General features: G+C 35.7%; 1 protein-coding gene across 1 annotated transcript; it reads left to right on the forward strand.

The window, feature by feature from the left end:
• The first annotated feature begins 7,114 nt into the window (after positions 1 to 7,114).
• On the forward strand, positions 7,115 to 10,813 carry LOC106371366 (leucine-rich repeat receptor-like serine/threonine-protein kinase RGI4). The gene is made up of 2 exons (XM_022687440.2): positions 7,115 to 10,051; positions 10,134 to 10,813. Exons 1-2 carry the CDS (start codon positions 7,252 to 7,254, stop codon positions 10,595 to 10,597), a joined length of 3,264 nt encoding a protein of 1,087 aa, XP_022543161.2. The 5' UTR covers positions 7,115 to 7,251; the 3' UTR covers positions 10,598 to 10,813.
• The last annotated feature ends 1,403 nt before the right edge of the window (positions 10,814 to 12,216 follow it).

Below are 12,216 nucleotides of genomic sequence, written 5' to 3' on the forward strand. Positions count from 1 at the left end.
GTATTTGCTTACTCTTATTATTTATTAATTCGCTTCCACGACCTATAATTCAATTAAACAAACAAAAATACAAGTTAAAAAAATGAAGATTAAATGGTTAGTGAAACATACAATTTTCTTTAAAGTTTTTAAAATAAGTAGTATTTCTTTCTATGATTTCTACCTTTATAATAACTATTAATTAAAAGTGATAATCTCTTTAGATCTACTCACTCCGCGCAGGGCGCGGGTTATTATCTAGTATTCAGTTAAAATCGTCGACCATTATATAATAATGTGAATACAAAACGTAAACCACTTTATATAATAATGTCATATAAAGATCGTCGGGTTTATTTGGTTCGACTACGAGTCTGGATAAAATATGAAAACACTGCTTAAAACTCAAAAACATTATAACAAAACAAATTTAAAATAATTCTTCTAATAAAAACGTATAGATTTATGAATATTTTACCAAAATGATCAACATAAAATATATATAATGGGAAGTTGCTTGATAACAGTCATTAATTGTCTAAGACTGTTTTGAATAATGATACGTGGTAAAGATTTTCTCAAACTTTAATGGATTATGAAGTTTTTAAAATATTATTGTGTAAAAATTTTAAAAATGGTGAATTGCATAAACCATATATAGCTTTTCACGTTATAATAACTGTTCACTCAATTTACTCTCTCAGGAATATAAGAATATAAGCTAATATAATTTTTGTTCAACACTTGTTTTAATGTCATACACAATAAGACAACAGTGTTAATTTGGAGACGATTGATGGTTATTCATTATATTTGATATTTATTTTTAATAATTGTTAACTTCATTTTATGAGTTTTTTATTATTTCAAGAAAATGTTCGTTTTCAAAAGTTTCGAAACATGGGTTAGCTATCAAGTTACATAAAAATTCAGATTATTAAACCAAGTCACTGTAAACTGGAAAAGAAACAATAGGGACCATTTGATGATAGTATTAACTATTAACATTTATCAAATAATTTAATACAAAAATGTGAAGAAATATATATTTCACAAGTTTGGAAAATACAGTTAGTTGCTTGTCTTTTCTCTTGAATCTTTTGTTGTCTTTTCACTTTCCTCTTGTTTGTTGGTTTTTGGTTTTATTGGTTTCCCCTTTCTCCTCTTTGTATCGTTTTTTGGTTTAACTCTTCTCACGCATGTTCTTCACTTAGATATATATGTATAAAATATATTTAAAAATAATTAAATAATTCTTATATATTTACTAACCAAAGTTTGACAAAATAGGGAGCCACTTATACACTTATAATCAACGAAATATTCTTCAATTAGGGATGTTAAATATATTTTTGACCATGCCGCAAAAAGCACATAATAATGAAGTAAACTTCTTAATGCTAGTATTTTCACGAGAAAGAAACTTGTTACCACTGATGTAACTTTTAAAAAGAAAGAATATATGTTGTGTCAATAATGTACAAGAAAAAATGCATACTAAGGCATGTGACTTGAACTGTGGTATACATGTCGTCAATTAAGTAATGAGTAATATCACCATTTATCAAGTGCAGTTTACGGTAATTAGAGTACACACTATTCCATAATCAATTACCTACAGAATAAAACCATGTTGTCGAAATGCTTTCCTTCACATTACTACTATTTAAAATCTTGTAAATCTGTTGATAGACGCACATGACCACCTCTCTACACATCTATTGATATATATATTTAATATTTTGATGTTACTAAGGCATGTGACTTGAACTGTGGTGTTATATCTTAATATATAATCTTCTTGACCTAATGATGCGTGACCCATGATCTTAATTTTAAAAATCATTTCCCATTTTCTTTTTGTTTTGTTCAGTTCCCCTTTCTTAAATATGTAATCAAATATTCAATCGAGAAGTTGGATCTAGACAGTCACCTATCCAGTACCTTATAATTAAACTAGTACAAGTGTAATTAAAAGGGTACAATTGATGCCAAAGAAGGTATAATATAGCAAATCCCAATCATATTATATAATGTTTACAACTTAATCTTCTTGTTAATTTTCTTTGCATCATTTTATAAAAAGAATATTGTGAGAACATCTAGAATCTTTATATCTATAACTTCAACTACGTACATCTGTTGAGTGATTGGTTTTACTTTTGTTTAAATTGTACAAATATCTCATAGTTCTTAACACATACATATGTATATGATGTATGTATGTATACCATCTATATAATTACAGCGAATGAAATGGACCGACAAGATGCTCAGAGATGAGCGATAGTTCAAATTTAACTAATGTTTCACATAAATTCCTAGCTTGCATGTGCATTTCACTCCCTTCAAGATTCCATGTTTCAACTATACTTTTAATATTTAATTATATATCAGAAACCCAAAGTAGATACAGGATGGCCATCATAATTATTTTGTGTGTGTTAAAATCCAACTTAATTTCTTTCGGTCACTAAATTTAACATTCTGAATTGTTATCATACACGCTAGTATATAATATAGCGTCTATAATATATTAGGTTGCACAGAAACTTCATCAGATGTCCGCTTTCCGCTTTAGAAGATCGAAATCAGAATTTTATGCAATCTTACGCTTCCAAAATGTTTCTAAAATAACTTATTGAAAAAAATATTATAAACTTACGATTCTGTTTGAGAATTACGCTTCCGTTTACTTAAAAAATATATCATAAATAATTAAATAATAAAATATAAAATCATGTTTTTACATAAAATCTAAAATTTCATAGTATTGAAAGCGAGATTTGAAATATATGAATTCTAAAACTAAAACTAATACTATAAATTGTCTTTATGCATTAATTTTTTTATTAGAAATATAACATATATATTCAAATATATTGTGTCAATTATTTATAAAAATTAAAAATATTTAATATATTTATAAACTTATTTGTTTTTTTTACAACAAGACATTCACAGATTCATATTGACTCTGTAAACCAAATCGGTAACTCTGCATCCATGTGAACGACGAAAGACGATTGTTTATAAACTTATTTGTATTTTCACAATTTTGTTATTGTAAATGAATAAATGCTTTATTTTTAATTTGATCATATAATTCTTAGTCATACATTATATATATATATATATATACGAACTTCCTAATTTTTTTAAAAAAGTCATTTTTACATTTTTATACAATTCTGATTCTGCATATCCACTTCCGATTCCAGGTAATATAGATAATATATAGTTCAAAGTCTCTCTAAGTTAACAGAGTAACGGAATTCTAATTCTGCATATCCACTTTTGATTCTAGGTAATATAGATAATATATAGTTCCAAGTCTCTCCAAGTTAACAGAGTAACGGAAGTACGAGAGAAAAAGACGCACTTGTCTGAATTTTTCTATGTTAGGATGCTACTATAGATATAATCTTGGGCTTATTGCAGCAATAGCCATATTTGAGATGGAAATTAAGAGAGTAGCCATGATGTTGACATAATGTACTCACTGTCTTTTTACCATCTTACTAGCCGGTTATACCCTTGTAGAGAACAGGTTCCTAGTTCCTTTAACTAAAGTAAACGACGTGGTGATTTACTGACCCATAGTAACAATGAGAGTATTTTGGCAACGCCTGAAATAAAAATGAAAGGAAGGAAAACATTCTAGAGAGATGAAAATATAAAAAAACAGAAGTGTAAAAGAAAGAACGTTACAAACAGAGAATGCATGGATCGTAATGCTGATGCCAAAATATAGAAATAGTTCCACTTCAAATAGAATACACATAGTATAACAATAGTTTAAAGTTTGTCACCGCCATGTCATATGAGAATATTTTCCATTCTATCGGATATAGATCAGTTTATATTTACTAAAATAATCACAACCGAAGACGGTGAAGTGTGCGGTTGGGGAAAGGTGATGATGTCGTTAGTGCAATAAATTTGCAATTGTGGGTTACAGCTCGTCTGTGATGATGTAGTTAGTGCAATAAATTTGCAATAGAAGGTAGTTATATTCCACATAGTATAGTGTATGTTATGTACATTTCTATCACTTAATCATTTATATTCGATCCGAACTACAATTCAACCTTATATAAGCTATGTTAATCAAATAGTAACTGTATAGTATATCATATATACATATATCTAAATAATATAATGGAGATGGGAGACTTGTATTTACATTCCTAATGAGCTAGATTATATACAAAGGTAAAGGAGCTTTGCATTCACCTTCACCCTACGACAAAGGAAACATGATTTCTTCAATTAAAAACTAGTCGATATTATAGGAACTACAAAGAAGTCCCGACCAAGACATGTCGTAAGCACTACAATAATATCGCTTAAACATTACAATAAGATCATTACATCTTAAGAAAGCAGTTAATTATGTCTTCTTCTATCTCTTCTTTCTTGACCAAATCACTACTAAGCTCAGCAATTGTCTTCTTCAATTGTGCAATAATTTTGTTTTTCTCCCAAATTTCGTTTCTAGCTTCAATCAAAGCTTTCTTCTGCCATCCAAAATAGTTATATAGTTTTATATTCATTACATTCCACATACAGTATACTATGTGAGGTGGAAACAAGTTTAATGAGGGCTTGTTAAAACTAGGCTTGAGAGTAATCACTAAACCCAAGTTAGGGGAATATAAACCCCAAGACATAGTAAACGGAACCCAAACATTTTTCTAATTAAACCCACTTGGCATAATAGGGGACAAAGTAATCACTAAACCTAAGTTAGGGGAAATATAAACCCCAAATCCTATTCTGATAGTTATATAGTTTTATATTCATTCCATTCCATTTACAGTATACTATGTTAGGTGGAAACAAATTTAATGAGGGCCTGTTAAAACTACGCTTGAGAGTAATCACTAAACCCAAGTTGGGGGAATATAAACCCCAAGACATAGTAAACGGAACCAAAACCTTTTTGTAATTAAACCCACATGGCATAATAGGGGACATATGTATTTAGATGCTTCATTACGAGGGAGTGTTAAAACTATACTTGAGAGTAAACACTAAAGCCAAGTTAGGGGAATGTAAACCCCAAAACCTAGTTAATGGAACCCAAACCTTTTTGAATAAAACTCGCCTGGCATAATAGGGGACATATGTATGTAGACGCTTCATGAACAAAATCAAATAGAAAGATAGGGGGTATGATAATAGAACACTTGACATCAAATACTAAACCCAAGATAGGAAAATATAAACTCCAATCCAGCACAGGGAAGCGAAATCTATGGTAAACTTATATACAAAGCTTGTAGTGACATGTATATTCTGGTGGACATTTTCCATTCCATATACTGTATACGTCACTTGGATACAAATCTAATGGGAGAGTGGTAAACCTACACATGACATTAAACACTTAACAAAAATTAATGAAAACAAGTACATATGAAAGACTAGGAGGATGGTGAACCGATAGAAGAATGGAAAATAGTATTAGGAGCTTTACTATTTGAGATGAAATGGAATAATTTGACATGTATACTATTTGTCTTGTTAGTGTAGCTGAATTCTATTCCACTTGTTAATTAAATGAACAACAAAACGGACATGACGAACTTACTAATCAAACCACACCAAAACTACACATAATGGTTGAGGCCAATTCTTTTGAACATGCGCATACTACTCAAACAACACGGAAATCACCGGTAGCAAATCAAGCAATTGCAAACTTATAGTTTACTAAATATCATGGGTGAGTGATTCCTGATTACTATGTCATTCGAAGTGGAAATCTAAAATGAAAATACATACCATGATATGACAGGATATAGTATACTACAAAAAATGGTTGAGTGATTCCCGAATACTATGTCATTTGAAATGGATAATTCCAAGCAATAGTAGTATAAACAGCTTCATACGATCTGTTATTGGTTCCTTCACGATGATACAGAGAACTAGTAAAAACTTTAATTTTGACGAGATAGAATAATCAAAACAGAGAAACAGAGAAGAAGCATAAGGAGGCAAGAACTTACGGTCGTGGCAGAGAATTGAGAGCCCCGCGGCGATATGAAGTTGAAGACACCGGCGGTTTTACTTGGCTCCACCGACACTGTAATGCGTTAGCGAAGATGGAGAGAACCGAGAAGCAAAATAGAAGACGGAGACGATCTGAAGCGAGAACGACGGAGACGGAGGCGAGCGGGTGAAGGAGATTTGCGAGAGAAGCGTATGGAAGGGGAAGAACCGTAGATGAAGAAAGTGGGTATGGAGGTTGTGTGGAAAGGGAAGAGACACAATTTACTTAGGGGTTAAAAAAAATGATTTTTCATTTTTTTTCATAGCAGGTGAGCCGGTAAATTAAAGAGGGTCTAACAGTAATATTAGGTATATATCACAGCGTATATCGATCCGTTAGGGTAAAGCGCTAGTCCTCTAACTAACGTTTTTTTCATGGCTACAGGCCCCAATTTCCCTATAATCTTTTTTTTATTTGTTCAAAAAAAAAGATTATATCTTTTTTTTGGGCAACATTATAGATATAATCTTATACAAATATGTAATATTAGGTAGTAATTTACAACAGATACCTACCACACAAGCCGCTAGATAGTGCTATTCAACAAATATCATTATTTTGGTAAACAAGAAATTAATCACTATTGATTTCAGTGTCATTGTCTTCTTTTTGTTTCTTGAAAATATGAATCGAGAAATAACAGAACAATAGGGGTCATTTATTAGTTCTAACGTGTCATATTTCTTACTAAATAACCTCTGTATATCAATTTTTGTTTGAACTTTCAGCATTTATGACTCTTGTTGTTATTATAGTTAAAATTAATACTAGAACAGTATAAATTAATGTCCCATTCATATAAAGCATCATCAGCAAAATGTATTTTTTTTTGTTTTACCACAAACTAATCGATATATACAAATAAAATGTCACTTAAATATTTTACCTACAACTATATAGTATATACTATCTGCTTAATATTTTTTAACCTAACGAATGTAAATGGTGAAAAAGGAAAGAAATAAAAAGTGAAATTAATAATAAAGGAAAAAGGTGGAGTTGCTTTTTTGGGATCCAGATCTTCCTTTGCTACTTCTTACTCTGTCTCTCTCCTTGAATGCTCTGTTTTACTAATATATTTCTATAAAACAAAGTAAAAACCAACTCCATGGGGTTCTTCGCTTCACAATCCCAACGCACCTCTCTCTCTATCTCTCTACCACTTCTTCTTCTCCTCCTCCTCCTCCCTCTCTTTCTCTTCCTCTTCACCAATGCCACGTAACCCTAGATTCTGCTTCTTCCTCTTTCTTTTCTTAAACTCCTCTGTTTTCTTCTTCATCCCCTGTTTCTCTGTAGACGAACAAGGACAAGCTCTGCTCTCATGGAAATCTCAGCTAAACATCTCCGGAGACGCCTTATCTTCTTGGAACGCCGCGGAATCAAATCCTTGCAAATGGGTCGGAATCAGATGCAACGCGAGAGGCCAAGTCTCGGAGATACAGCTCCAAGTCATGGACTTTCAAGGTCCTTTACCGGTGACGAATCTCTTGCAGCTAAAGTCTCTGACTTCACTCAGTTTAACCTCCGTGAATCTCACCGGTTTCATCCCTAAGGAGCTCGGAGACTTGCCCGAGCTCGAAGTTCTCGATTTAGCTGATAACTCTCTCTCCGGTGAAATCCCTATCGAAATCTTCAAGCTCAAGAAACTCAAGACTCTGTCTCTCAACACCAACAATCTCGAAGGTGTGATTCCTTCGGAGCTAGGGAACCTCACCAACCTCGTCGAGCTCACTCTCTTCGACAACAAACTCGCGGGAGAGATTCCAAGGAGTATCGGAGAGCTCAAGAATCTTCAAATCTTCCGTGCCGGTGGGAACAAGAATCTAAGAGGAGAGCTTCCTTGGGAGATTGGTAACTGCGAGAGCCTCGTGACGTTAGGTCTCGCCGAGACAAGTCTCTCCGGTAAACTCCCGGCGTCGATCGGAAACCTGAAACGCGTTCAGACAATAGCTTTGTACACGTCACTCTTGTCCGGTCCAATCCCCGATGAGATTGGGAACTGCACGGAGCTTCAAAACCTCTACTTGTACCAAAACTCAATCTCCGGTTCGATTCCGACAACATTGGGTGGTCTCAAGAAGCTTCAGAGTCTTCTCCTATGGCAGAACAACCTCGTCGGAAAAATCCCGGCGGAGCTCGGGAACTGTCCGGAGCTTTTCCTCATCGACTTATCCGAAAACCTCCTCACCGGAAACATCCCGAGAAGCTTCGGGAACCTTCCCAATCTCCAGGAGCTTCAGCTCAGCGTTAACCAGCTTTCCGGTACAATCCCTGAAGAGCTAGCGAACTGCACGAAGCTGACGCATTTGGAGATCGACAACAACAGAATCTCCGGGGAGATTCCGCCGTTCAAATTAACAAGCTTGACGATGTTCTTCGCTTGGTCGAACCAGTTAACCGGAAATATACCGGATAGTCTTTCTCAATGCGAAGAGCTTCAAGCCATCGATCTCTCTTACAACGCTCTCTCCGGTTCGATTCCCGGCGGAGTCTTCGAGCTACGTAACCTCACGAAGCTTCTTCTTCTATCTAACAACTTGTCTGGATTCATACCACCGGAGATTGGGAACTGCACGAATCTCTACCGGCTTCGACTCAACGGAAACAGACTCGCGGGGAATATTCCGGCGGAGATTGGGAATCTGAAAAACCTCAACTTCATCGATATAAGCGAGAATCGCCTCATCGGAAACATACCAACGGCTATCTCCGGTTGCGAAAGCCTTGAGTTTCTCGATCTTCACTCCAACGGTCTAACCGGTTCGTTACCCGGTTCGCTTCCGAAGAGTTTGCAATTCATTGACTTCTCCGATAATTCGTTAACCGGTTCTCTACCATCCGGTATCGGTTCGTTAACCGAACTCACGAAGCTGAACCTCGCGAAGAATCGTCTCTCCGGCGAGATCCCTAGAGAAATCTCTTCTTGCCGGAGCCTCCAGCTTCTCAACCTCGGCGACAATGGCTTCACCGGAGAAATCCCAGACGAGGTAGGCCGTATCCCGACCCTCGCGATATCTCTGAACCTGAGCTGCAACTCCTTCGCCGGAGCAATCCCGTCGCGGTTCTCTAGCCTCGTCAATCTCGGAACCCTCGACATCTCTCACAACAAACTCGCGGGAAACCTAAACGTCTTGGCTGATCTTCAGAACCTCGTCTCACTCAACATCTCCTTCAACGAATTCTCCGGCGAGCTGCCCAACACTCTGTTTTTCAGGAAACTCCCGCTCTCTGTTCTCGAATCGAACAGAGGACTCTTTATCTCGACCCGACCCGATAACGAGACCCAAACCCGACACCGTTCCGCTGTTAAACTAGCCATGTCGATCCTCGTCGCAGCGAGCGTCGTCCTCGTTCTCATGGCGGTTTACACTCTCGTCAAAGCGCAACGAGTCGTTGGAAAACAAGAGGAGTTAGATACGTGGGAAGTGACTCTATACCAGAAACTGGACTTCTCCATCGACGACATCGTCAAAAACTTGACGTCGGCTAACGTGATCGGAACCGGAAGCTCCGGCGTAGTTTACAGAGTAACGATCCCGTCGGGAGAAACACTAGCCGTGAAAAAGATGTGGTCGAAGGAAGAGACCGGAGCGTTTAACTCGGAGATCAACACTCTCGGATCGATCCGACATCGGAACATAATACGTCTCTTGGGTTGGTGTTCGAATAAGAATCTGAAACTCTTGTTTTACGATTATCTCCCCAACGGGAGTTTAAGCTCTCTGCTTCACGGCGCTGGTAAAGGAAGAGGGGGAGCTGACTGGGAAGCTCGATACGATGTCGTTTTGGGAGTTGCACATGCACTGGCTTATCTCCACCATGATTGCCTCCCTCCGATCCTACACGGCGACGTTAAAGCTATGAATGTCTTATTGGGTTCCCGGTTCGAACCGTTCTTAGCCGACTTCGGTTTAGCCAAACCCGTCTCCGGTGGTGAAAATACCGATATAGATTCATCAAAATCAAGTAACCGGCCTCCGTTAGCTGGCTCTTACGGTTACATGGCTCCAGGTAAATTTCATAAACACTCATATTAATTTCTACGTTATTATAAAAAAAGTTCATAATAGAACACGATCTTTTTTATTAACAGAACATGCGTCCATGCAACGTATAACCGAAAAGAGCGATGTGTATAGTTTCGGAGTGGTACTATTGGAAGTGTTAACCGGAAAGCATCCACTGGATCCGGATCTACCAGGAGGTGCACATTTGGTTCAATGGGTGAGAGATCATCTAGCCAAGAAAAAGGCTCCAGGAGAAATCCTCGACCCTAGGCTCCGTGGACGAGCCGACCCAATAATGCATGAGATGCTCCAAACGTTAGCGGTCGCATTCCTCTGCGTGAGCAATAAGGCAGCTGATAGACCTATGATGAAAGATATTGTGGCGATGCTTAAAGAGATTAGACAGCTTGACGTCGGACGATCCGAAAACGATATGATGAAAGGCGGAAAATGCGAGAAATGGCAACCGCAGCCGTTGCCGCCGGAGAAGTTTGTCACTCCTCGAGGTTCATCTAATTGTTCGTTTGCGTTTTCGGATGAATCCGTATAGAAACCATATAGAACTACAATTAGTGTGAAGACATTTATAAATTGAAAGGGTGTGTGAATATTTGTTGCCAATGATTTGTTCGAAGAATCAGAAAGAAATAATCTCTTGGCTTACTTTTTAATTTTTATGGTTTGAGAGTTTTCATATATTTTATTGAAGACGAGTTATGAATGTAATGTACAATTACTACATTAGTTTGAACTTTGAAGTGATTTATTCTCTTTTCTTAATTTCAGAGTAATATAAACAAAACATAATTGGAGTATCCGGGCCAGTAATGAGAACAAACGTATTTTGATTAATTTTCTTGAACAAAGGCTTCAATGCTAAACAAAAGATTCAAAAAATTTACATACGCCATCATAATTCCGATAACAAAAATCCATATATAGATAATTATTCGTATTAAGTCCAGTTTACATGATAATTGAGAATTTAAGATTGTATGCATGTGCGTATGAATAATGCATATTATAGTTTGAATATTAATCCACTCTTATATTATCTAAAAAGAAATATAGAGTTAATAATGTATATTGAGTATTTTGAAGAATTTAAGATATAATTTTTGGGGGATATGGCAGGTAGTGTTTGGAGTTACATACGGAGGAAAGATTCGTGTTTCTTTTTTATTTAAATCTGTTCAGTTATATAATTGTTTAAACTTTAAAGTTTTGGATGTTTACTGATCTTGTGAAACTGAAAGAAAGGCTTTGGACATGGGATCACGTGGACCCACGCGCCACCCCATCACATGATCATGTGTTGTCTGAAAACAATGACTTTCCAGCCAACAAATCAACCATTTTATCATCTACGAATAATATTCTAAATACAACTAGTATTATTTTTGTAATATAATACAAGATTGAAGATTGAGCAAAACGAAAAAAAACTTTGTGTGCACACAATAATAATACACCACATGCTTAAACCAAGTATAAGAACGACAGATGCAGTTTTATGCGTGTTGCTTCTCTTTGTCTGTGTATTGTCATGCGCGTCTTATCTTGCAGTCCAAGATTTTGATAGTGACTTACAAAATATCTTTTTTTTTTGCTAAACTGTAAATATCATTAAGATGAGTAAAGAGCTTACAAAAAGATCTATGTTCTGAGCCGTCTTGGCAAAAAAGAAGAAAAACAAGATGGATCAAAATAAACTTAGAGAAGAGACTATCTTATCCACAAAGGCATTAGATAGTTGAATAGCTTCCTAAGTCTCCTAGCTGAGATGATGTTCTTCATCTCCTTATTAATGCCGTTAAAGACCGTTGCAGCTGGGATCGAAGTCTGGTTGTGGATGAGATTGTTTCTCTGCTTCTAAAAGTGGAATATAACGGTTTGCGCTGCAAGTTTCCTAAGAAGCGAGGAGTATTAACATTGCAAAGAACATAATCTAGAAATAAAGTTTATTTTCGACTTCTAAATTCTTTATGTCTTGTCTTGTATGATATTATCAATGGTTATTTTACGTATTCACGATGACCAAAGAATACGAAAACAACCACTAGAAAGCAAATTTCACGCACAGTTACGTTCTTTGTAAACTAATGCTAGTATTAGTTTCAACACATTAAATTATAATTATGATAACTATTTATAAGATATGATTCATAT

Source organism: Brassica napus, chromosome A10 (assembly GCF_020379485.1).
Source record: "Brassica napus cultivar Da-Ae chromosome A10, Da-Ae, whole genome shotgun sequence".
In the NCBI taxonomy this organism is placed as follows: domain Eukaryota; kingdom Viridiplantae; phylum Streptophyta; class Magnoliopsida; order Brassicales; family Brassicaceae; genus Brassica; species Brassica napus.